At 38.8% G+C, this 25,745-nt stretch overlaps 2 protein-coding genes across 3 annotated transcripts in view; both read right to left on the reverse strand.

Moving 5' to 3' along the window:
• Positions 1–2,552, reverse strand: part of paqr5b (progestin and adipoQ receptor family member Vb) — a 29,769-nt gene extending 27,217 nt beyond the window's left edge. Inside the window, exon 1 of the mRNA XM_067399450.1 lies at positions 2,476–2,552. The gene's annotated coding sequence lies outside the window, so the exon portion shown is untranslated. The remainder of the gene's footprint in view (positions 1–2,475) is intronic.
• Positions 129–25,745, reverse strand: part of glceb (glucuronic acid epimerase b) — a 50,692-nt gene continuing 25,075 nt past the window's right edge. The window contains exons 2-5 of one of the 2 annotated variants that reach the window (XM_067399448.1): positions 22,908–23,022; positions 10,922–11,427; positions 5,491–5,730; positions 129–3,606 (exon numbers count right to left, since the gene is read on the reverse strand). In XM_067399448.1, coding sequence (XP_067255549.1) covers positions 2,582–3,606; positions 5,491–5,730; positions 10,922–11,417 — 1,761 coding nt within the window. In that variant the 5' untranslated portion in view covers positions 11,418–11,427; positions 22,908–23,022 and the 3' untranslated portion in view covers positions 129–2,581. The remainder of the gene's footprint in view (positions 3,607–5,490; positions 5,731–10,921; positions 11,428–22,907; positions 23,023–25,745) is intronic. The other variant, XM_067399449.1, reaches the window with a different exon arrangement.

Here is a 25,745-nt window from a genome sequence, read left to right on the forward strand (position 1 = left end):
ATAAAGAAAAAAAAAAAAAAAAAAAAAAAAAAAAGTGATGAGAATAAATTAATTCAAGAAACTATAGTTGTGCTTTAACATTGCTTACTCCAAGGAGTTCACTCAAATGGTAAACCCAACTCAAAAGGGAGGCTGTTTTGAAACAAGGCTTTCAAGATCAGGCATGCTGTTCCAAGTCTCTCTTTTCCCTTTTGAAATATGTAGAACTGAGCGTTAGCTCTACATCAAGATTTGCACACATCCCCATAGATAGCAGTGATTAATTAAATTCCCTGTTCCCTTCTATATCCACTCCATATTATACAAATCTAGACTGAAGGTGAAAAAACAAAAAAAACAAAAAAAAAAAACAAAACAAAAAAAAAACAGTATCAAAAGGCATTTCTTTAGAGGAAGGCATATATGTATTTACCACCTCAAAATGTTCCATTAATCATATTTCCAAACTTCCAAAAAAAAAAAAAAAAAAGTCCATGGTCTTCCATATACCACAATACAAAAACTAAAGTTGCAAAAAAAACTTTAAAGACTTTGGTACAGTATAAATGAAATGTAGCTCTCTGCCTCACTCATCTCCCCTTTAAACATACTGTCTGCCCATTAAGCAACAAGTATGAAATGTGCATAGTATTATATGTAAGATCTGTGTCAGTGAAACTACAAGCAACCTGATTTTCATGGGAAAACATGATTTTTAAACCAAATAAGGTCAACACAAAGGTATGCCACCAGGCTAAAGCACCCATAGTCTGTAAATGCTATCCCTGCCAAACAAACTAGAAGCTTTGAAATAAAACATTTAGAAATGTCACAATTCTGACATTTATGTTCTGAAACTCTGAAGCCAAAAGCTCACACTGGAATGTGAACATCTGTTTGAGATGGTTCTGAACAGCAGGTTGCCAAATAATGGGATAATATCTCACCATCTTAACGGCTGTAGTTAGGTGAGATTAGGATCAACAAGATTCAGCCAGGTGGAGGTTTTACTGCTGAGGTCAAGTGGCTGACCGCTCTGAGAAACATCAGGAAATGACAGGGCCAAAACTCATTTGAACTTAAGAAAATATTTCCATCTGCAGTCTCGAACATTTGGCTGCTCTAGTCAGAGGTCTGCTGCAATTATTACAGTGCTGTGAGGAGAAGCTTTTGGATAAAAAAACAAAAACAAAAAACAGATGCTATAGTCTTGCATGCAAATCGTTTCACTAATTTAATGAGGAAGTACTGATCATTAGTTTATTTTTAATACATGAAACTGCATCTTTTTCTTGGCTAAGATGCTAATTATTGAACTGGATGTGAAAGAAGAAACATGCTTTTGCTCTACAAAATGGCAACTGTTTTTGACATTCAAAACAAGAAAGGGAATTAGATGTTACCTAAAAAAAAAATATATATTACAAGAAATAATACAGTTGTCCAAAAATAATTTGTAAACTAATCACCTTGTTAAAAAAAATAGCAGGAAAATGGGTACAGCTACAATAACCTCAGCAAACAAAAGGTGAAAATTCCCTTATAAATGATTCACTGCCGTCAAGGCATACGAGAGAAAAAAACAAAGTCAGAAATTAAGTCACAATTCTTCACGTGGTTGTATAAAGGCATCCTCACTACACATGCATGCCACACAAGTAAAGTGCATGACCAGTCTAGCACAGTTTAACTGAGGTTTGACTTCTTACTGGGATGAAGAACACAGGCTACACAACCATTCAGACTCCCTCCGATTTCTCAAAAAGCAACCAAACCGTTGTATTCTAGGCATTGTGTTTGATAATCTAGGATAGTGGTGTCTTAATACCTATATCAATGTTACCTGAAATCTGTTGTAAACATGAAGCGAGTGACCTACGACCTACTCTCTAAAGCTTTAAGTGCATTATGGGCAGGACTGGGCCGCATTAGTGACTACTCAATCTGATTGTGGTGAGGTTCTGACCGAGCAAAGGATCATGAAATGCAGACTGAAGGCTGGACAGTGGGTTGAACAAAAGGCGCTGTGTTTCCTTCCAATGTCAAACCGATCAAGTAAACCTTCACTGCTCACTGAAACATAATAATGCTACACTTAAGGACATTTTCAGCATTTGTCTCCGTAGCTTATATGTTCTGCTCATTGGCTACGAACTCAAATGACTATTGCAGCTAAAGTTTGCTCTCTACGATTTATTCTCAGTGTTTTTGCCTGTCTGGTGACTGAGCTTTACTTTGGAAGAAGGTTCTGAAAGCTGCTTTGCGGTCCCACATCTTGACTGAAGTGTGCCCAAATGTGGCAAATCTCAGAAGACATGTTTCTCACTGAAACCTACAGATCTGGAGCTTTGAATATTAAATACCTAAGCCCTCCCTCTTCCTCATCCTCATCCAGACACATGCTGCAAGCAGCTGCGTTTGCACCTAATTAAAACCTTAGCAAAGACACAAGAAGCACTGCAATTACTGTCTCAAACAGAAAAATCAGAGGGCTACCGAAGTGTTCAGGCTTTTTTTCTCCACGCTAGACACAGTGGCCCTCACGGTGGCAGTCGGGATGAGGACATGAGGGTCTAAAGAAATCTTAGAGGTGTGCTCCGCTCTAGTTGTGCTTGGCCCTTCCTCCTTTCAGGTAGCTTTTCCAGCGCTTGATGAAGTCCCTGAAGATGGGCGAGTTGTCAATAGTACCCAGCAGCTGGAGCTGGTTGATGTGCGTTGTATGATAGTCCCAACGGGCCAGGTTGGGCGCCGTGCCCAGTATAAAGTGGCGCAGGTCATAGATGGTGCCCGACCCTGTGTCATACAGGGGCAGCATAACTTTCAGAGACTCCATTCCCTTGCTGTACAGCTGACCTGCATCCCGGCCGAGTTTTTCACCTGCGGTTTGCGCCAGGTCATACAGGCCTATGAGGGAATAGATGAACCCGTTCAGAACGAAGGAGCTAGGGATTGTGGGATACTCCTCATACCAGTCATACTTATTCATGAACACAGCTTTGACGCCGTGCTGCTCTGATGGCAGTTTGAAAGGTCCGGTGGCACGCAGGGCAGCCTTTAGGTACGTGTCATCTTTTGTCATTAGATAGGCACGTACTAGAGTGGACATGGCCTGCCCCTGCGCCATGGCCGAATACCAACCCGGCTCCAGTGCACGGAAACCCTCCCCGAGTTTGCGAGTCACCATGATTGGCCAACCGCCATGCTCGTCCTGGTTGCGCACCAACCAGTTGCTAGCGGCGAAAAAAGCCGCCATATGTGAAGTGGTGGAGATTGTGATATTGTCTATCATCCCGTGGCCGTGCACCACTAGCTTTACTACACGTCGGGGCATGGTCTTGGTGGCTTTGACCGCTTTGGTGTTGGAGAGTCCAATGCCTTTGCGGAGGTCGGTGAGAAGGTCACGGGTGACCATGGTCCATGCTGTCCGAGGGCCGATCCCATAGGTGATGTCACGGTCCTTGAAAGAAATGAGCTGGGTAGTGGTGACATAGTGGATAACAAACGGTGGCCCTTTCTCAGTGGTCTCCAAGGTGACAGAGACGCTACCATTAGATGTGAACTTCAGGTCAAAAGAGATGATGAAATCTTTAGTGTTGCCAAGAGGAAGTGAGACGCCCTCTGAGTTTTCTAAAACACAAGGAACAGAAAAAGGAAACGTTACAACACGTTCAACAGGCTCTCTACCAAGGCTGGATCCATAGCAAAATTTTGGCTTTGGTACAACAAAAATCTCAGGGTACTGACACTAAATCGATGCCATAAGCTACAAATAATCAACCTTACATGACTATTAAGATGAAACTGAAATGTATTGCAAATCCATCTCGCTGCCTCTGTCTGTGTTGCATTCTGACAAGGTTATGCACAACAAAAACTGAGAGGAGAAAAGAAGGCATGAAAGAGTAAGAGAAAAAGAATGAGGTTGAATACTTGAGCAAGAGAAAACACACAAGACAGTAATATCAACAACATTAAAGCAACACAGAACATGGGACAGGAGAGGCATAAAGGACAAAAGCAAATCAAAGGAAAAGAAAAGAGGCAGTGAAGGACATTTTGGCTCAAACAGCCCCTATCACTATTTAATGCACTCATAAATCCATTACTTAAGGCAATGCAGAGACTAAGTGGATTTGTACTGTCCTGCTCTGATTACCCTCCCATCAATAGCAGTGATGTGGATGACGGAGAGAGCGGGAGGGAGGCAGCGTCCTGCTGGAGCCCTGGACCCAGTGTGTCCTAGTTGGCTCAGCTCTAATCAATGCTCTGGGTGATGACACCAATTACTGCCTGCCAGCGCGACAGCCCTGCTAATTCTAATGGCTATCGATTAGCTCAACGCTAAAAAGTAGCACATTGTGTCCAAGACCTTAGAAATGCTGCCTTATCATGCAGTATCCTGAGAGAGGAACAGAATGTACTGTCTAATGATGTACTGCCTCCATCTGTGAGATTTCCAAAGACATCATAGATGTCTCCTTCACTACTTGCGATACCCTATAATCCTGTGTGTGCAATTTGGCAAAAAAATTTTGAAAGAAAATGTTGTCTGATTAAAGAAGTTTTTTTTTTGTTTTTTTTTTTAAGCATATGATTCTATTTTTACAGATAAATAAGCAATGTAGTCATTAAATAGCCTCTTTGTTCATTTTGAAAGATGACAGTGGTGCTTGAATATATTTTAAAGTGTAATTTATTCCTGTGATGGCAAAGCTGAATTTTCAGCAAAATTCTTGAGAAATCATTCTAATGATCCATTCTAACATTCAATTTTGTGCTCAAGAAAATAGCTTTGTGGAAACCATGATATTTTGTCAGGATTCTTTGAATAGAAAATTTGAAAAGGAAATTCTTTTAAAATAATACAATGCCTTGACTGTCACTTTTGATCAGCTGAATGCCTCCTTTCTGAATAAAAGTTGTAATTTCTTTAAAAAAAAAGTACATATATAGTATTTCAAGATTCGACAGTGTGAGTATGAGCCGGCTTTCAATTGTCAAGCTGCAAGTTTTTATCCTGTTTTTTAAAGAAATTTTTAACTAAACAAGATGGAGGATTATGAAGAAATTGATGAAAATTGTTAAGGTGGCAATGACAGGATTTCGCAAGTAGCATTTAAAGTCTTCCTGACCCCATACGTTTGTATAGTAGTCTATGAGGCACTATTTGTAGAGTGTGTTTTGACATTTTGAGGGTGTTTGTGTATGCCCAGTGGAGCAGGACTGTAAGAGGCCATGCAAAGATGATGATAGAAGAATACAGAAGAGATAAGGAAACAGATAGGGATGCAAAAAAACTGTTCTGGTTTGATTTCATCAGACTAAAGCGTTTACATGGCATTTAAAAAGATACTGAAATTGAATTGTAAACATACTAAGAGTGAAGCTGGAGGACAGAGAATCGTAGAGAAAAAAAAAAAAAAAAAAACAGAATGCAGTGTATGAAGAACAAAAGAATACTAGATAAATGAAATAAATTGGAAGCTTATAGTTCAATATCCGTTTCTGTACCTGGAACGCTGAACTGTCGTACTGATGTGGCTCGGGTCTTGTCGTAGACTCTGATGAGAGAGCAGCCCTTAGGGACAGTCCATGTGCTAGATCTGCTGTCTCTCTCCTCCGCTGTGTCATACACCTCCATGTGAGGTGGCCGCTCTGTCAGGTTCTTACTGTAATGACTCAGGCCATACTGAGCTATCTGGATAGCATAGAAATACCCTTGAGGGCCCCATTGGGTGGATAAAGGTACTCCTATAGGGAATAAACAGAAGAAGCGATATGAGAGACTGGATGATAAACTGAAGAGAAAAGTAGCAAATTTATATTAACATTCCCATTCAAAACATTTTTACAGGAGTTATAGTGGTCGCTAGTACTCGCACTGATAATGCAAACAAACAGCGTATCAGACCCAGAAGAATGGGATGCACATAATGTAGCAAAGTACCAAAAAGCCCTCTTAAAGGGTTAGTTCACCCAAAAATGAAAATTATGTCATTTATTACTCACCCTAATGTCGTTCTATACCCGTAAGACCTTCGTTCATCTTCAGAACACAAATTAAGATATTTTTGATAAAATCCGATGGCTCAGTGAGGCCTCTATTGCCAGCAAGTTAATTTATACTTTCAAATGCCCAGAAAGCTACTAAAGACATATTAAAAACAGTCCATGTGACTACAGTGGTTCAATCTTAATGTTATGAAGTGATGAGAATACTTTTAGTGTCCCAAAAAAAAAATAAATAAAAAAAAAATAATGACTTTATTCAACAATATCTAGTGATGGGTGATTTCAAAACACTGCTTCATGAAGCTTCGAAGCTTTACAAATCTTTTGTTTCAAATGAGTGGTTTGGATCACGTATCAAACTTCCAAAGTCACGTGAACTACTGAAATTTTGAAACACTTATGACGTAACAAAGCCTCGTGTAATGAAATCATGTGACTTTGGTGCTCCGAACCACTGATTCGGAACAAAAGATCTGTAAAGCTTCGAAGCTTCATGAAGCAGTATTTTGAATTCGGCCATCACTAGATATTGTTGAAAAGTCGTTATTTTTTTTTTTATTTTTTTTGGCGCACAAAAAGTATTCTCGTCGCTTCATAACATTAAAGTTGAACCACTGTACTCACATGAATTGTACTAAATATGTTTTTAGTACCTTTCTTAGCATCTGAAAGTGTTATTATCATGCTGGCAATAGAGGCCTCATTGAGCCATCGGATTTTATCAAAAATATCTTAATTTGTCTTCTGTAGATGAATGAAGGTCATACGGGTGTGGAACGACATTAGGGTGAGTAATAAATTATTAATTTATAATTTTCATTTTTTGGGTGAACTAAAAAAGGCTTTTGTAAATCCATAATTGGACTCATAAAAAAACAACAAATAATTATTTCACCGAGTAAGACAAGGTTATTAGCCTTTAGACTCCAGTTTATTTTCGGATGCCAAGCAACATAGCAACTTGCCGTATAAACACTAAACTCAACATTCACAAGTGTACATATACTAACTGTTTGACCATTGACCATTTTAGGCTTCATATGAGTCTTAACATATTAACTGTTTTATTATGTTAGCTTTACTGTGGAGTCTTTTGTTTTTAACTCAAGTCTGATAATGTGAAGCAGTGGTTTGTGCACTGATGCCATCTTCATTCATTATAAATAATCTTGTTTCTGGTTTCATGACTTCTAAACAATTTAGATCAGATACAAAATCTAGAGTACAAGTGAAAACATATAAATCTTCTATTAGCCAGAGATATACAAAAGAGTGGTGAACACTGGGAGGACAAAGCCACTGAAGCAAATAGTCTTCAGTTAGTACTAGTTATCTTACCTTGATCTCAAGTATTAATTTGTGCTGTCGGCCATGACAAAAAACAAACAAACAAACAAAAAAAAACTAAGAGTTATAGGTCAGCAGGCTTTTATTAACCCTGTTTCTATCCTTTTTTTTCCATTTAACCACAGCTCATCTATTCTACAGCCTGGCATGACAATAATCAAGCCACAGGCAAAACACTGTGACAGCGCTGCTGGTTTATAGCTGGCTTTAAAGCGTCTATCCACAAACATACACATAAAAAAAACCACATGCAGGGTTAAACACAGACATAACAAGGCAATATAGATGACAAACACACCAATGAGACTGCCTCCCACTTTCCAGGATGCAAACACACACACATACACACACACACACTGGCTCTAAGTGGGACCTGTATCAAGAGGCATATGGGCACTGTGGAGGCACTCTCTGGCCTAGATACTATTCAGAGCACTCTGATCCTATGCTGGAGGAGAGGCCATCCCTCAACCTGAAGGAGGAGGAAAAAGGAGCTCTCTTTCACTGTCACCCTCTGTACTCATCTCCTTTTCATTCCTTTTTATTCTCTCTCCCTCTCTCTCCTTCAGTGGAGACTGATGAGTCTGTCCGCTGTCTCTGATAATAGGCTCTCTGCTCTAACACACTGCAGCAGGCTCATGTAGGTTATTACCTCGGAGCTCAACACACTGTTTTTGTGCCTCTTTGTGCTTCGGGATGAGAACAAGAGGAACAGAACCTCTAATTAATCTTTGTTTTGTGCATTTGCAACACCTTTCAAAAATGAACATTTCATACTACAGCGAATTGAATCTGCAGAGGAGATTAAAAGCACTTTCTGTTGGCATAATAATTTGGTGCTGTACACCAAGTTAAAAATAGGCTACATGCCAACAGATTGCCTAGTGAGATCCAACAATGATGGACACCGCAGGTCGCGCAACCTTCACACTTGCACCATAGCATTCCTTGAACAATGGGCTCAAGCCTGTACTTAAATGTTACGCTTGCACTTTGAGGCAGCGCTCGCTTTAATTTTCCATGGATACCGAAGGAGAATCAAAGGCAATGCTTCAAACCTCAGAAGATTCCCTACAGGCACCTTCATTCCAACACAGTCATTACTGCTACAGAGCTTCTTTGTAGCATGTAGAACAGAGAGAGGCTCCATGTAAACAGCCTCTGAGTAATGGACAGGCTCTTGGTTATGGAGGAGAGGAGGCTAAAAAGAAAACAAAAGTAGGGGAATGGTACAAACTCCATCGCTTTTGTGCTGCCACAGACATTGAAGATTTCATTTCTCAACTCATAGACAACCCAATCTTTCCACTTGCCACAAAAGAATACAGTATGAATGTGCTTCTATGCAGAGCTTCAAAAAAGGGGGGTTCTTTGAATATGCACACGGAACATGCTCCACACGTTTTAAAAGCTTTCATGAGAAAAGAGTTGAGAGTGGTTTAATCTTGAATGCTGATCAATAACTTTGCAAAAAGTGAACGCTTTCACAGCAGCATGCCTGGATGTGCTGCATTTCAGCATTTTAATAGAGAACTGTAGAAATTTCTCAGTTTTTTCGAGCAGGTAAAGTGTGCAATGTTTTTTTTCACAAGCTTGTCAATGGTTACACCAACGTACACTCACATATGCAAACAAACTCAGTCTGCTCTGAGTTTGATTCATTTTTATTTAATTTGAAAATTCTTCCACTTTGTTTGCCATCCTGTGAAGCACTGCGAGAGACTTTAGTGAATAGTAATCTTGTGGTTTGGAAGGCATTCTTTATACTCCAGTATTGATCAGACCGACCTCATTTTCAATACTTCCTTAAGAAGTGATTACTTCATTACCCAGTCTCATTATTAAGAAAAAAATAGAAGATTGAAAGGGACTGAGTGAATCTATATTCTGTTAAGAAAGCAACATAAACGTTGTGTTAAAAGCTTTGATATGATGGTAGTGGTAGAGATTTGGGCTCCTAAACACAAAGGCTGCAGGTTAAATTCCAGGTAGGGTTGATCCAAGAAATGTAGTGAGACTGGGATCAGCTCTATCACTGTGATGCCTCAAACAGGGCACTTAACCCTGTCTGCTGAAGGACGGCCCTTACGAAGAGATAGAGAGATGGAGAGAAGAGTGAGCCAGCAGGAAATGGTTGAAAGTAATTTGTCAGGGCAGAGAAACAGTGATGGATCACTGACACAGCAGAGAGACAAATGTGGTTCCTGGACAGTAAAACGCCTCTGAAGGACAAAACCTAGACCACCATAATCAGCTTTTTCTCATCAAGGACTGTCATCTCTCAGTTCATTTTGAAATGCTTGTCATTAAGGTTATTTAACAAAAAAGGAAAATGATTCTGCTTTAATTTGGTTTTGCTTTTTCTCATTGACATTCACTAGAAGACGCATGGGAGCCTGAGTACAAAATTATTCTCCATTACGTTTAAGGTCATCAAATCAGCTCTTGTGATTCAGTTCTTGGCTGAATCAATCCCACTTTCATTTGCTTAATGTATAGTCCATTGTGGGTGCATTACTCACTAAGAACCAGACGTAGATCATTCAAGCCTTGCTTCCAGGAAACTCCTCTTGGACTGCACTAAATGACTATTAATGGCCACTAACAAGTTGTGTTAGAAATGAGGCAGGTCGCTTTGTCTCTCACTTCTCCCAGTGTGCCACAATTAAGTGCTGCTTTAATGTGACATGCATTTAGGTGAATCTTGATGATGAGGGAGAAAGTAACTGTGATTTTACTGAGAGACATTAGGAGAGCCAGTTATGAGTAAGCCCAGGCAGAATCTGCTGACTTTTCTCACATTTTCAGCTTCAATAATGAGGGCAAAACCAGTGGAATAGATTTAAACATGGTAAAATGGTGGCACCGAGAATACTATACTTTTATTGGTAGCTGAATACATACTGATGACCGAAAGTGGTAATTTTGTTGCTTTCTATGGGAAAACCCCTCACAGATTTCATCAAAATTATCTTAATTTGTGTTCTGAAGATGAATGAAGGTCTTACAGGTTTGGAACAACATGAGGGTGAGTACTGGGTGACAGAAATTTCATTTTTGGGTGAACTAACACCTTAAATACTAGAAATGCACCAAAATTATGTTGTTTTTTCTTTTTTCTTTTTTTTTTCTTTTTTTACCAAAACTGAAAATACATTTTGACATCATTTGAACATCATTTGAATAACTCAGTATGCTTTTCAGGGTGTTGTTTTCTAACGTGATAAATTAAACCAGTCATAGTGAAGTTCTTTAAGAAAGAGCTGCCTCTCGGTATTTCATCCAAACAAATTTTTTACCAATTTACAAATTTTACTTTTAAATTGCTAGTCGTTGACACCGTTGACATGTTTACTTGTTGCTTATCCATGTTTTGTGCATGAAATAGACAATGAAATCAACATGCGTCATCACAGAAATGCTTAATGAACATCAATTAATTTAATGATTTCTGTGCTCCAAAACTATTTCACCCGAAACTGATTACTTGTGTTCAGACAGCTCAGCATAGCAATGCTAAGCAACCGTTATCAGATGAGATCGAACGATTGTGAAGAGGTATCACTATTAACACAAAACTCACCTTCAACTCCACTAATGCACTTGACTCTGTCACGCACCTCCACGTTATACCCCTCAAAGGACATAAAGACTCCGTTGGGGTGGTACGGCTCTCTCTGGGTGTATACTTTGGAGTAACTGTGCGAAAACTCGAATCGATCGTAGCCGTCGTACTGTACCACCTTGCCATACACCTCAAAGTACTTCTCCATCCAGCTGAAGGGCAGGTATACCTCACTACCTTCTCGACGGCCCTTAATGGTGATATCGTCATTGATCAGGCAGTCAATCTCTTCGTAGCGTACTCCGCCGACCACAGGTGGAGGTTCAGGAGGCTGGGGCTGCTGCGGATGGCTGTCTATTTTCGGGCTGGGAGGGGGCTGGGGGTGCCGGGGCAGGAAGCGCAGCGCTTTCTCACTTGTACACTTGTTCCACAGAACGACAGTGAGCAGAGAGAGAAGAGCGCAGATCACTATCAGGGTCTTGTAGTGAACACGGGCTGCCAGACAACGCATCATCACTGCTTACCTACAATGTAAACACAAATGTACATTAACACAAATTCTATGAAACACCTATTGCCTGTACTGCAATAACAGGCAAACATGCAATATACTTACACACCCCACAACACACCAGTGACATTTCAGATTTAAGCTATCGTGTAATCAGTAATCCAGTCAGAGGAAATTTTATGCATACCTACATGGAATTAATCAGAGTTTAAAAGGTCCAATCAATTTTTTCCCTCTGCATGAATAATCAAATGCAGCATTACAGAAATTCAATATCTGTCTGGATGACTGTGTACACGGTTATGCATATTGCTTCTAAAATTCATAGCAGCAGGGGAAAAGCATTTATTTTTTGTTCTACTATATTTATTTATTGTTAAGGGTATAATGTGTAGCTTTCCATCAAAATAAGTGCACAACGGAGACTGTTTCTGGATTTATTGTGTCAGAGGCAAATTCACTTCTGTTGACAATGGTGGCAGCAGTTATTTTAAGAATTATTCACACACTACTATAGTATTTATCAATATTTTGCATTTTTTTTTTATTCTGTTTTAATTTTAGTTGAGGTTTTATTAATTGTTTTTTTTTTATTAGTTTTGTTTTCTATTCATTATTTATTTTCTATTAAGCTTTAATTTATTTTTATTTATGTTTTAATTTTAGTACTTTAACTTAAACATTTCAGTTAGTTGCCAAGGCAACATTTCAACATTTTTATTAAAGTATCGCAAGTTAACATTTTTCATCTAATATTTATATTTTCTTTTATTTGAACCTTTATTTAAATAAACAAAAATGATTTTAAGTTTTGGTTAAAAAAAAAAACAAACCTGCATGCCAGTCATATCATCACAAAAATAATTTGTGAACAAAGCTAATGAGATGCTATACAATGATACTGGTCTGACAATATTTTCATTTTCTAATAAATTATTAATTCATATGACCTGTTGAGGCAAAGTCACGTGACTTTTTTAATGCAAATCTAGTAACTTGTACAGTAAATGTGTTTCCACTTTAGTTTATGTGGTCTTCTTACCAAATAAAAAAAGGTATCCATCTCATTAAAGCATAGAATTTTTTATTTTTTGAAACTTTTCACATTTTGTTTGTTCCATCCATCATTTATGTAATATCCCAAATTCTGCATAAAAATATGTGGATGCCAACCGAACTGGTAGCCTATTGTGACTGCTGTTCTTGCAATAGTAGTGAGTATAACAGGAAAGAAAGAATTCAATATTCTCTACACATCTTTCCTCTTTCACAAATCATATTTTGCTCCTGCGGTTTCTTTACTAAAGAGAGAATCACATTAACTTTGTAAACGTAGCTCATAACGCAAATCGGCAGCCTTTCACTCATATCATCTCTTCTCTCTTTGGTATGTTATCTTCTTCACAGAGAATAAAAATCAATAAGCAGAACAGCACTGCCTCTCACTACAGCTAATTACTGTGCTGGGTTTAGCATGGACAACACGCCAATGCCATCATTAGCAGTCCACACCACTGTCAAACTAAAGCTAAGGTCAACAGAGAATGAAAACGCATCAATCCATCAACCCAAACGAAGTGCCACATTTTGCAACACACTCCATATTTAACGAGCCAAGCAAAAAGGATCCAGACGTGATGAATGGTAGCCGCATGTACACGCCTTCAGCCTGGCCTACATATGTATTAGGTGGAAACCTGATTTCATACAGTTCTGAAATATTCACAGCCATGGAAGATCAGAGCAACTGAATCATTCTTTCTTCCAATATTCCCATTTAATCCTCTTTGCAGAGTTTGCACTTGTTTCACAGACCTGCGCTCAATCTCTTTCTAATCTCTCCCCTGTTTACTTCGTCTTCCCCACGTCGAGGCCTTACCCTCTGTTCAGAGCAGAGCAGTGTCTGACTGCACCGTGAAAGATAAGCAGCTCATCTCGTTTGCAGAGGCTATAAATAATTTGATCTTTTTGGCTTTCACAGGCAGAGTTCACATGCCGTTACTCTGAGATTCAGAGACATGCTCAGAAAGTGCTGTCTGAATCCTAACGCAAAGCACCTGATCAAGCCTCCCTGATGGAGCATCTGGATCAGGCGGCCAACCGCAGTGCAGGGTGCATCTGTGTACAAGGATAATTTGCATTCAAATCCACTAATATGCAGGAGATATGGCTGAGCCCTGTATAATCCAGAGATCAAACTAAAAACAGGAGGAACACGGATGTAATCCCTTCTCTGAACAAGCGGCATAGCGGAGTTAAAGGAAGAGTACACCATGTCCTAGAGAGCATCATACCATGCTAGATTTAAGAAAATGGCTTTTCGTAGAGGGGCTTACAGCTGGTAATAAGTGTCAGGGATGAATGCGGTTTAACATTGTGCCGTCCCCATAGCTACAGCTGTGGCCGATCGGCTCCTTTGAGGAAAACAGAGCTGAGCTGACTTATTAAACGCAGTGCTCTCAAAAACTGAATTCAAAACAAGCACATCCATCTCAGCAGAGCAGTCCCCATTAGAATGCGCTTAGCGCGGTCTCCGTCGCAGAAACGACCTGACGCTGGTCACGCCCCCTCTGAATCCTCATCACGTTGATTCATGCGCTGCTCTTTCATCTAATGCAGGCTGCTATTGATTCTCCACTTCTTCAGTTGTTTCCTGCTACCTGGATCAGGACCTCAGCATGGCTGCCCTGATCAATCCATACACAGCAGTGTAACTGTAATCTTATAATGTTATTAATTAATGCAAAAGTAGCTTCACATGATGTAGCATTTGAGATCCCCCCCCCCCCCCCGCCCAAAAAAGAAAAAAAAAAGTTATATTAAGTAATATTTTAAACATAGTTAAGTGTGTTATGTTAAGTTTAGTAAGCTTGAGAAGAAGAAAAAAAAAAAAAAAAAAGATACGTTTATATCCATGAACACCCCTTAGTAACAAACTCTCAATCTGAGTTTCAATCTGTCTTGATCGGTTTGGCACATATCATACTCTGTATTTCTACATTACTTTGTTTCTTGATCATGTGTAGACAACATCAAGCAGTCCAGCCCACTGATAATATACACTATATTGCCAAAAGTTTGGGGACGTCTGGCTTTACATGTGCATGAACTTCATCCTATTCTTAATCTGTAGGTCTTAATATGCCATTGACCCACCCTTTGCAGCTACAACAGCTTCAACTCTTCTGGGAAGGCTTTCCACAAGGTTTAGGAGTGTGTTTATGGGAATTTTTAACCATTCTTCTAGAAGTGCATTTGTGAGGTCAGGCAGTGATATTGGCGAGAAGGGCTGGATCGCAGTCTCCGCTCTAATTCATCCCAAAGTTGTTCTATCGAGTTGATATCAGGACTCTGTGCAGGCCAGTCAAGTTCCTTCACACCAAACTTGCTCATCCATGTCTTTACGGACCTTGATTTGGCCATCCCCAAACTGTTTCATGGGAGCATGAATTTGTCCAAAATGTCTTGGTATGCTGAAACATTAAAAGTTCCTTTCACTGGAACTAAGGGGCCAAGCCCAACTCCTGAAAAACAACCCCACACCATAATCCCCCCTCCACCAAACTTTACACTTGGTACAATGCAGTCAAGCAAGTACCGTTCTCCAGGCAACCGTCAAACCCAGACTCGTCCATCGGATTGCCAGACAGAGAAGCATGATTCGTCACTCCAGAGAACACGTCTCCACTGCTCTAGAGTCTAGTGGCGGCATGCTTTACACCACTGCATCTGACGCTTTGCATTGCACTTGGTGATGTAAGGCTTGGATGCAGCTGCTTGGCCATGGAAACCCATTCCATGAAGCTCTCTATATACTGTTCTTGAGCTAATCTGAAGGCCACACGAAGTTTGGAGGTCTGTAGCCACTGACTCTGCAGAAAGTTGGTGACTTCTGCGCACCACAGCATGCGCTGACCGCTCTGTGATTTTACGTGGCCTACCACTTCATGGCTGAGTTGCTGTTGTTCCCAATTGCTTCCACTTTGTTATAATACCACTAACAGTTGACCGTGGTATATTTAGTAGTGAGGAAATTTCATGAATGGACTTATTGCACAGGTGGCAACCAATCACGGTACCACACTTGAATTCAGTGAGCTCCTGAGAGTGACCCATTCTTTCACAAATGTTTGAAGAAGCAGTCTGCATGCCTAGGTGCTTGATTTTATACACCTGTGGCCATGGAAGTAACTGGAACATCTGAATTCAATGATTTGGAGTAGTGTCCTTGTCCAAAGACTATAGAATAACACAAGACGTGTCACTCGTATTGTTTTGAATGGGAGAAAGTGTAACGCACAATATGGCGGAATAAGTCCCGCCTTCTAAAGCCAAGAGCCAATCGCCGACTGGTAAAGTCATCGCGTCACTTCAGCGGCCGTTAGAATCACCGGTTTCTATAGAAACAGTCAGAAATGCATGCGCATTAGCTTGATCCAGCCTGAAAAAAATAGAGTTTTTTTTGTCATGATTCGAGCGTTTAGAAACTAAATTTATGAGTTGGTTGTTTCATTGGTGATTTCACATATCATATTTAATCGTAAGGTTGACGAACAGTTTGAGAATCTGATGTTTCCCCATTCAAAGAGATAGGAGCTGCATGATGCCCAGGATGCCCGAGAAGCGTTTCAATGATGGCCGCCGAGTGAAATGACTTGTCTTAAAGGGACAACTTTTGGCAATATAGTGCATTTACGACAGTATAGGGCTGCTGCCGACTAACCAATAGTGAATTAGAAGAGGCTTGGTCGACCAAGATTTTTTTAGTCGGTTAGTCACAGAAAAAAAAAAAAAAAAAACACTTCACAGGAAGTGGCAAAGTCACACAGGAACGCTTGAGGAACAGATCGTTAACGGCAGGAAATCCAAACATTCGCCTATTATTCATTGACCTCAGATATGGCTTATCACTAGAAACATGTTAGTAGTAGCAACTTTACAAGTCCGCTCGATCTAATGTTAGCCTAGTCCTACATAAATGTGCGCTATTATTTGGCGCATATCCAAGTGCTTATCGGAGCATGCTTACTGCATTTAACTTAAAATACTCCGTCATTTTGGTCATACAGATAAGAGTAATGCAAACTGTAAAGGGTTCACTTTTATTTCTGCAAACTCACAATAACAGCAAAACGTTGTGCTTTTGTAAAAAAATGAAAACTTTCTGCCGTCTCGGTCTCAGTGAACTTGAGCAAGTAAGAAACATGAACCAAAAACTCAGTGTATACTTGCCTCACAGACACAGAAAGCTTGAAATGTGTAATTTTAAATGAACCAAATCTAAATGGAAAATAAATATTCTCAGATTATGTAATCTGTATGAAATTTACAGACACATCCACTACTGTGGAGATGCCGAGTCAGCATTGTTGACTTAATCTCTGCAGCCAGAATCACAGAAAACATTATCAATAAATTATTAACATGTTTAGACAGTCTCTGTGCGGTTTTTTTCACGACTCACTCATAATCATTTGCGGTATGGCAAACTTTATGTGTGCGCTTGAGTGCTGATTAGGCTATGTATTATATTTATGCGATAAACGCACGATTAGTAGACTAATGGCTTAAATGAACACTACTAGTCGACTAGAGAAATCTTTAGTCGAGGGCAGCCCTACCACGGTATGAAATCTCTAATGGTTGACATGGTACAATTGCATGGTATATACAGTCTTACCGCCCAGCCCTAGGCCGCACCATCCCAGGCTGCTGTCCTCTGCTGGCACCTTGAGCTCAGGGAACAGTGGGAGGTATTGTTGACACATGAAAGGCCATCAGTGAGGGGGGGGGGGGGGGGGGATGGGGGGGAGCAGGGCTGGCACAGGAGAGCTGGGTGCAATGAATACCAAGCTTTCAGCTCATTTGTCACCACAACCCACACAGACCTGCTCCTGAGACTGCACGCCTGTCCTCCCTACTCAGGCCTGCCACGGGCTCTTCATGCAACACCAGACAATGTAGAAAGGAGCTGGAGCCCTACTGATGATTTTTTTTGGTACAGCTTATAATGTGCAAGTTATGGTAATCACAATCAATTCTGCTAAAGAGAATGAAAGTTATAAATGTTGGATTTAGAATTAAAAAAAATTAGAATGGCAAGCCAAGTGACAAATCTAACCACAGGGTATTTACTAATGTGCATGTTTAATCCACTATGAAACTTCTGTCAAACCTAAAAGGTTTTGTGACAAGGGTTTGGCAGTGAAAGAAACAGATAGTGAGACCTATTTAAGGAAACTTAATAAGGGTTAAATGGTATCCAACCACATTTTGAAATGCCACAGGGAATAGGATTTCCTGCTCTATTGCACAACATATTAATCACAGATTACCTAAAAAATGAGCCACTGTGCTGGCTCGTACATCTCAAACAAAACACAGAAAATAAATTACTTCAAGTTTCCTGAGGTAAGATCATATAAACAATATGATTTCTAGAAAAAAAAGAGTAAGGCTCAGAAGGGCTGTTACACCCATGCTGAAGTCTTTCGTCACTCATTGGCTGGCTGGAAATGTAGACTGCAATTTGCCAACTGCATGCAAACAGCTGCAAAAAATTGTTAGCATAACAGAAATCCCTGGCTATAGTGGAAGTCAGAATCCAGCCCTGGATCATGGCAACCCAACTAGAGGTGACGAGGTGAGTTTAACGGGCGACTTAAGTTTTTTAAGTGGTTTCTTCTAGGGCTGCCATCGACTAAAGATTTTTCTGTTCGACTAATCGCACATTTATTAATAAACCATATAAATCATAATAACGAGCCTTTAATGCCTACATAGCCTAATCCGCATTCAAGAGCACACAAAGTTTACCACAGCTCACCGGCAGAGGTAATGATTACGAATGCGTTGGGGAAAAACAGCAAGGAGATTTATTTAACATTTTAGTAATTAATTGATAAACTAGTGTTTTCTGTATTTCCGGCTGCAGTGATGAAGTTGATGGTGCTGACTCGTCATCTCCGCATTAGTGGATGCGTCTATATGCACAATTCATACGGATTACATAACTTGAGAATATTTGTTTTCCAGTTGAATTGGTTCATTTAAAAGCAGACATTTCCCTTTCTATAGATATATTTTCATGTCTGTGAGGCAAGTTTACAGGGAGTTTTGGTTTTTTGTTTCTTTTTTTGGGCGTTCTCAAGTTCATAGAGAAAGATGGCAGAAATCGCAACCTGTTTGCTTTCATTATTTTACAAAAGCACAACGTTTTGTTGTAATTGTAAAAACACACAAAAGTAAACTCCTCACAGATTCAAAAGATGTATTACTCTTATATGTATGACCAAAAATGGTATTTAAGTATTTTAAGTGCAAGTGATCGTACCAGCGCCTCCATGTTGGTGGTCATGCAGTAAGTGCGCTACTATTCAGTTTTTACACTCCGCACAAACACTTGAATAGCCCACATTTTTCTACATTAACTATTAGGGGGCAGCCCTAGTTTCTTCAATCGTTATGACTGAGAACTAGAAAAAGTTAGATTTTTTTTTTTTTCGGTAACACTTTACAATAAGACTCATTAGTTAACATTAGTTAACTACATTAGTTAACTACATTAGTTAACTACATTAGTAGTTAATGCATGCACATTAGTAAATACCCTGTGGTTAGATTTGTCACTTGGCTTGCCATTCTAATTTTTTTTAATTCTAAATCCAACATTTATAACTTTCATTCTCTTTAGCAGAATTGATTGTGATTACCATAACTTGCACATTATAAGCTGTACCAAAAAAAATCATCAGCTTTCCTGTAGCTCAGTGGTTAGAGCATGGCACTAGCAATGCCAAGGTCATGGGTTCGATCCCAGGGATTGCACATACTCAGATACAAATGTATAGCATAATGCAATGTAAGTCGCTTTGGATAAAAGCGTCTGCCAAATGCATAAATGTAAAAACTACATTAGTTAACTACATTAGTTAACTACATTAGTTAACATGAAATAATAATGAACTGAACTTATACAGCATTTATTAATGTTTGTTAATGTTAATTTCAACATTTATTAATACATTATTAAAATCTTGTTAACATTAGTTAATGCACCGAACTAACATGAACAAACAATGAACAACTGTATTTTCATTTACTAACGTTAACAAATATTAATAAATACAGTAACAAATGTATTGCTCATGGTTAGTTCATGTTAGTTAATACATTAACTATTGTTTAACTAATGAACCTTATTGTAAAGTGTTACCTTTTTTTGTATATACACAAACCATCATTCCATTTAAAACAAACAACATTTCATGCATTTAGCATAAAAAAAAAAACATTTTTATGCATTTGAGTAAGTACTTTTGTCAAAACAGACAGATTTTATCCATCAGGATTTGATTTAATATTTTTGTTTATTAGTTCTAAAATGGGGCTTTAGAGGTGGTTAACATTAACACATTTTGATGAAAAAAATTATGAAACCATTTCAGAATAACGTGCATTGATAAATTGTGCACAATAATGTTTAAAGTCAGTAAGTTCAATGTTCATGTTGTCTTTAAGCTAATTTAAAAAAAACTTAGCAAAGTTTGCTTGCATGCTACTAAAAAATTAGAATATTCTGTAATGTTCTAAAATAATTTACCACAAAATTTTCTTCAAAGCACAATGGTCAGGATCAAGTGTTGGTTGGCACCTAGTCAATGACATAGTCTGACCTACCAACAACAGCAGAAATAGTGTACAAGTTCAATGCCAAGGAAATGTGTTGCCCTCTGGCCAACACAGTGAAGAGAGTCATGTGTTTGAGCTCAGGTGTGTCAGATCTAACTAAACTCTGGACATTTCCACTCCTCTGAACTGCTGATCAGCCTGGGGATGAATCAAGGGCAATCAGCAGCTTCAAAGAAGCTTATTACTGATACCAGACCTGGCAGCTAAAGGATGGGTGAAAATAAATTAAAGAAGTAAACCAATGTAACGAAAACACACTGATCCCCTCTGTTCCAGTGTGAAACAGCTACATTATTAGGCTCATTAGAGAAAAAGATATTGCCAGAGGGACATCACAGGGATTCCCCCCTGTGTAACAGATGCAGCCCATAATAAGCACAGTCGACAGGCTAATAATAATGCAGTGGATGTAATTTAGTCTAATTCTCATTAGAAAGGGAGCATGGAAGAACTCCCAGCAGTTATAAAGGACACGCACAAATAACTGGCAAAACGGCAGTTATAGAGGACACGCGCATGCACAACATCTGGGGTCAAGTCTTAAAATTACCCCTTCATTTTGGTGTAATATCAGGAGAGTAAGGCTCAAGCACAACCAATCAGATGCACTAGGACTGAGCCTCATTGCAGGTTTGATCTGATATTAGACAGAGGTACAGTGCCATTTACTCTCCTGTGGTGCAAATCCGAGTTTATAGCTGGAAAGGCAAGATAATCAAAGAGCAGATGTTGCAAAGATCTCCTTCTGGCTGTGATTCATGATCTAATCAACACACCTGTTCATCAGCACCATGAATGCCCTAAGAAAAAGAACTTTGGCTTCTACATGAATGCAATTAAGGGCAACACTAAAGACAGCTTGAAAGAGCTGAGGTGTGTGATTCGTGAACATAACTGACTGATAAGAGATGGCTCAAAAACTATTATTCCCCTTGTTTATTCTTAATGGTTTTCAACCTTTGAGACACAAAAAATGCAGATGGGTCATGCAAAATCTTTATGAATTGCATCTTATGTAAGGCATATATTTTTTTAAAAGATCTTGAGCTAAATATTCAAGCTTAAAATATGCAGCTTCTCTTGTTCTCCACTTACTGTGAAATGTAGGCGATTGTCATGCAAAAGAACACTGCAAGGGGCTATACTCCTGGTCATCCCTGGAGGAACAGTAGTTTGTTGCAGTGTTCTGAGCGCCACTGGTATTCTTTGCTACTAGTATGAGTCAATGAAGCCAATGAGATCCTGAGGTGTATATTTTCACTGAATTACCTGGCTTTTCCCCTAAATAACTATTGTTCCTGTTTAACGTCCAGAAATACTGGAGGGTCTAACTAACCTAAATGGGGGGAGGGGGGGCAATAGGGGGTCTTCTAATCAGAAAAGTTCATGCTCTACACATCACTTTACGGAATTTCTGTATATCCCAAAATCCATTGTTTCATGTTTGGGGGGAACTCAAAAAAAGGGTTATTATGGACATTTCCAGAATGACAGCATTACAACATAACAGAAAACTAAATAAAATAAAACTAATACCCTCACCAAATCAAATTGCCTGGCCAATGATCTATTTAAACTAGTCAAGTGATGTCTTCTTGCAGTGGGTGAACAGAGAAATTGCTTTGAAGGTAATGCCCCTCATCCAATTCATCAGCAGTCGGGGGATTAGAGCTGTTATATTACTAAAAAGCTTATGCTCTTACGGCCAACGGGGGGATTAAACACTTCTCGTAAAATGAAGATAGGAGAAGCAAACCATCTGACAGAGCCATTATAACCCCCCACCCCCCAACACAAACACACACACAGCACAAGCAAACCGACAGCAGTCAGACAATGTGTTTTTCCATTCCACTGCATTACTTTTCCACCATTTTTGTAAACGAGTTCGACTAACGTCTTTAACCGTTGCACTCACGTCTCTTTTGCAGCATCTCACAAGAAACAACCACCAAGAGTGCAGACCTGACACAGGCTAGATATAGCCTGCTTGTCTCCATTACCACAGAGACTGTGACCTCCAGTGATTTAATCACTGGAGCTGCGAATAGGTAGAGAGAGCCTGATCATCAGATCAAGCTGAAGTCAGACGGAGCATGTAAAATAAGCTGGAACGACATTCATAAGAGTCTCACATGACTGACTACTGAGAAGGTATAAAGTCCTTTTCTCCACTGACTCCTTGCTAAATCCACTTGTGCTTCATTTGTGCAAAGTGCCTTGTTATGTAGCTTACATTGGGCTTTGTCTATATTTACAACAAAGCAGTGTACAACACAAGTACACTACCATTAAAAAGTCTGGTGGTGTCAGTACAATTTTTTGTAAGAAATTAGTAGTTTTATTCAGCAAGGATGCATTAAATGAATAATAATAAAAAAAAAGTCTTCTATTTCAAATAAATACTATTTATGATGGAAATAGTGACGCAGTTTATCAAAGGAATCAAATACATTATAAAAATATATTCATATAAAAAACATTTTAAATTGTAATAATATTTCACCATATTACTGTTTTTACTGTATTTCTGATGAAGTATGGAGCAAGAATGGAGCCTTGCTGAGCATAAGAAACTTATATTAAGAAACTAAAACAATTCTTAAAAATGTACTGACCACAAACTATTGAACAATAGTGCACTTAAACTATTTCCGTTGTTTTGTACAGAGATTTCAATCATTTCATATGGTGTGACACTAGAGTGAATAACTGATCAGAAGCAGTGTCTAGCAAAAGTGAGTGGATAACGATAGTGATTTAGCAGATTTGTAAATAACAATATTGGTTCTTGTTTCTTACCCAGCTCCAATCATCAGTGAACGTCTGACTGCGCCGTCATTATGCTCTTTGTCACAGTTAGGATACTCTTCTCCGGTTCATTTAGTGATATGCATCACAGAATAGCCTGTCATACCTGAAACAGATGAAACAAAAACAGTAATGAGGTGAGGTATGGAAAGAGAAAAATCAGATAATTTTAAAGAATATGTTTTCCTTATACTCAAGAAACCCATAGCCAAATTCATGTGGCAATGGGCAATATTGGTTCTTGTTTACCAAAGTTTGCTTACACTTTATAACATTTTTTTGCAACCTGAAGAGTTATCACTGTGTCCTTATATCTTCTGAGATGGCCAATTTCAGATATATCATCTATTAACACCAGCGAAGCCTGTTTATCGGTTGTCCATTTGCGTCGATGGCATATACACTTCCTGGGAAAACGTCTGATTGCAACAGCTTTAACTGCTTCCACAGGAGGACAAGTTATTCAAACCACAGATTAAATGTACTATCAAATATCATCTGATGGTGTTGGCGGTTGTTTTAGTTGACTATTTAGTGGAACAAATGGCAAAGCCAGCGTTGTTGTAGGATGTTAAGATGAGATCAACTCCAAGCTAATTGGGCAGTTATCCATAAATAAAATCTGTTGTGAGTGAAAATGAAACTGGCACAGCACATTTGGCCTAGGCGTTAAGTACACTTTCACGTCAAGGAACACTGACTTACAGTCTTTAAATAGACCATAAATGATGGAGAAGAAACAAATACATATTAGTAATTGCATTCATGATGAATTTACAGGCTTTTCGACAGCCCGGTCGTTAATGTAGTGACGATCCATCAGCCACAGTGTGTGGAGAGTGACTGCAACTCTTCACCCCACAATTAATCTCCGCCATAACAGTCTTCCAGCACCCAAGGAGAGGCTTGTTAAATTAAAAACTGCAGTAAATCACACCGTAAAGAGGCGATTGATCTTTTTTATTAAATGGGAATATTGACGAAGCACTTAAATCAGATATTTTCTAGTTTATAACATTCTGTCGGATACAAGGCTTATTGACAGGGCTCCCATCCGTCACGATGTAACAATGTTATGGCATATAAAAAGAATAGATATACCATGAATTATTAGACATGTAGATAATTTATGACGATTCAGCCAAGCAGGGTTTTAAAAGGCTACATAAGCAACACATTTTCACTGTAAAATTTAAAGCTTCTCACTGCACATCACGGATGCTGATCTTCAGGTTGTCTGTCTGGGAGTCACAGCAGCAGAATCTCAGCATGTTAGTGCTAGTTAACACCTCATTTACGCGCAGATGTCTGCTGGACATTGTCGGCAGTTACTATTAAAAGCCTTGTCTTTCATGCTTGCTTTTTCACCTAAATCACAAAGTAAAGATAAAATCCTAGCAATTTAGAAATTCTTTCAGGTCATACTCTGATGGACTACAATTGAAGGAGGGCTAAATAAGCATGACATCACGTATCAATGAGAACTTGTGCAAAGCTCAATGTGCCAGGTCATTTCCTCTAGCTACTGATAGTAATCGCTTAAATACGTGGAATGTCCAATATGTGAAATAATCATCCTTTTGAGCATCTTTTCAATGAACCGGTTCATCCAGTTCACAAATTCACCCCGAACAATCAGTTCACAAATCAAACATCACGCCAAGGAAAGGCTAGTGCAAATGTCGTGATTTTTAGTGAATAACAACTTCAATTTCATTCTGTTTCTCACACAAAACTATCAAATGACAAATGAAGAGAACAGAAAGTCATACTGGTTTGGATTGAAACAAGGGTGAGTAAATAAAACTATTTAGTTCATATTTAATTAGCTCAATTAATACTATGATTCAACTACCCTTTCAAGCCGGCACAAACCAGAAATTGTGAATGCAGCTTACATATATTTATATATAATCTATTTTTAATCTCTATAATAAAAATGTATAATTCAGATTTTGATCTCCATATCCATTTACATATATTATATATATATATATATCTTCCAAGGGGTTTTTTCCCCTCCTAGGACTTTTTTCCCAGTGCTAGCACGCTGGGTTTTTCTCCTAGGGGGTTTTTTCCACCCCTGGGAGTCAGCCGACATTGGCTTAATGTAGCACCATCTTGTATATGTTACATATTACCACGCTTGGTTGTACAGCTTATTTTTAACCACTTCCCTTTTTCTGTGCTTCTAATATGTAAAGCTGCTTTGAACAATTACCAATTGTAAAAGCGCTATATAAATAAATTTGACTTAACTTGACTTTTTCTTCCCTATTTTGGCACACCTGAGTGAAACAACTTCTCAAACGAGAGAGAAAAAAAAAGAAGGGTGGGATTTTGTCCATCTGTAATCTATTGGATTGTGGTTGTTGTTTGTTAATTGTTATAATTGTTTCATGTAAGTGACGGGTTGCTGGAGGGAAGGGATTGGAATTTGTCTAGCTATTGGAAAACTATTATGACCAGCCGTCCTGCCAGTCTACATGTCATAAATTGTAACATTCCATTAAAAAGAAGAATTGTCAATTTTGATTTCATGGTGACTTTAAAGGGTTAGTTCACACAAAAATGAAAATTCTCTTATTATTCACTCACTGTCAAGTCATTCAAAACTAAGACTTTCGTTCATCTTCACAACACAAACTAAGTTTTTTTTTAGTAAAAAAAAAAAAATTTTCAAGTGTTTTTTTATTTTTGTCCCTCCTCTGAAAGTCCAAGCAACCAAACTTTCACTTTTTTTTACATCAGAAAGTACACACATTATATACACATTTTTTGGGTGAATTATTTATTTTAACAGGTCAAACCACACAGTCTCCATTGTTT

This window comes from Chanodichthys erythropterus, chromosome 11 (genome assembly GCF_024489055.1).
Source record: "Chanodichthys erythropterus isolate Z2021 chromosome 11, ASM2448905v1, whole genome shotgun sequence".
NCBI classification, from domain to species: domain Eukaryota; kingdom Metazoa; phylum Chordata; class Actinopteri; order Cypriniformes; family Xenocyprididae; genus Chanodichthys; species Chanodichthys erythropterus.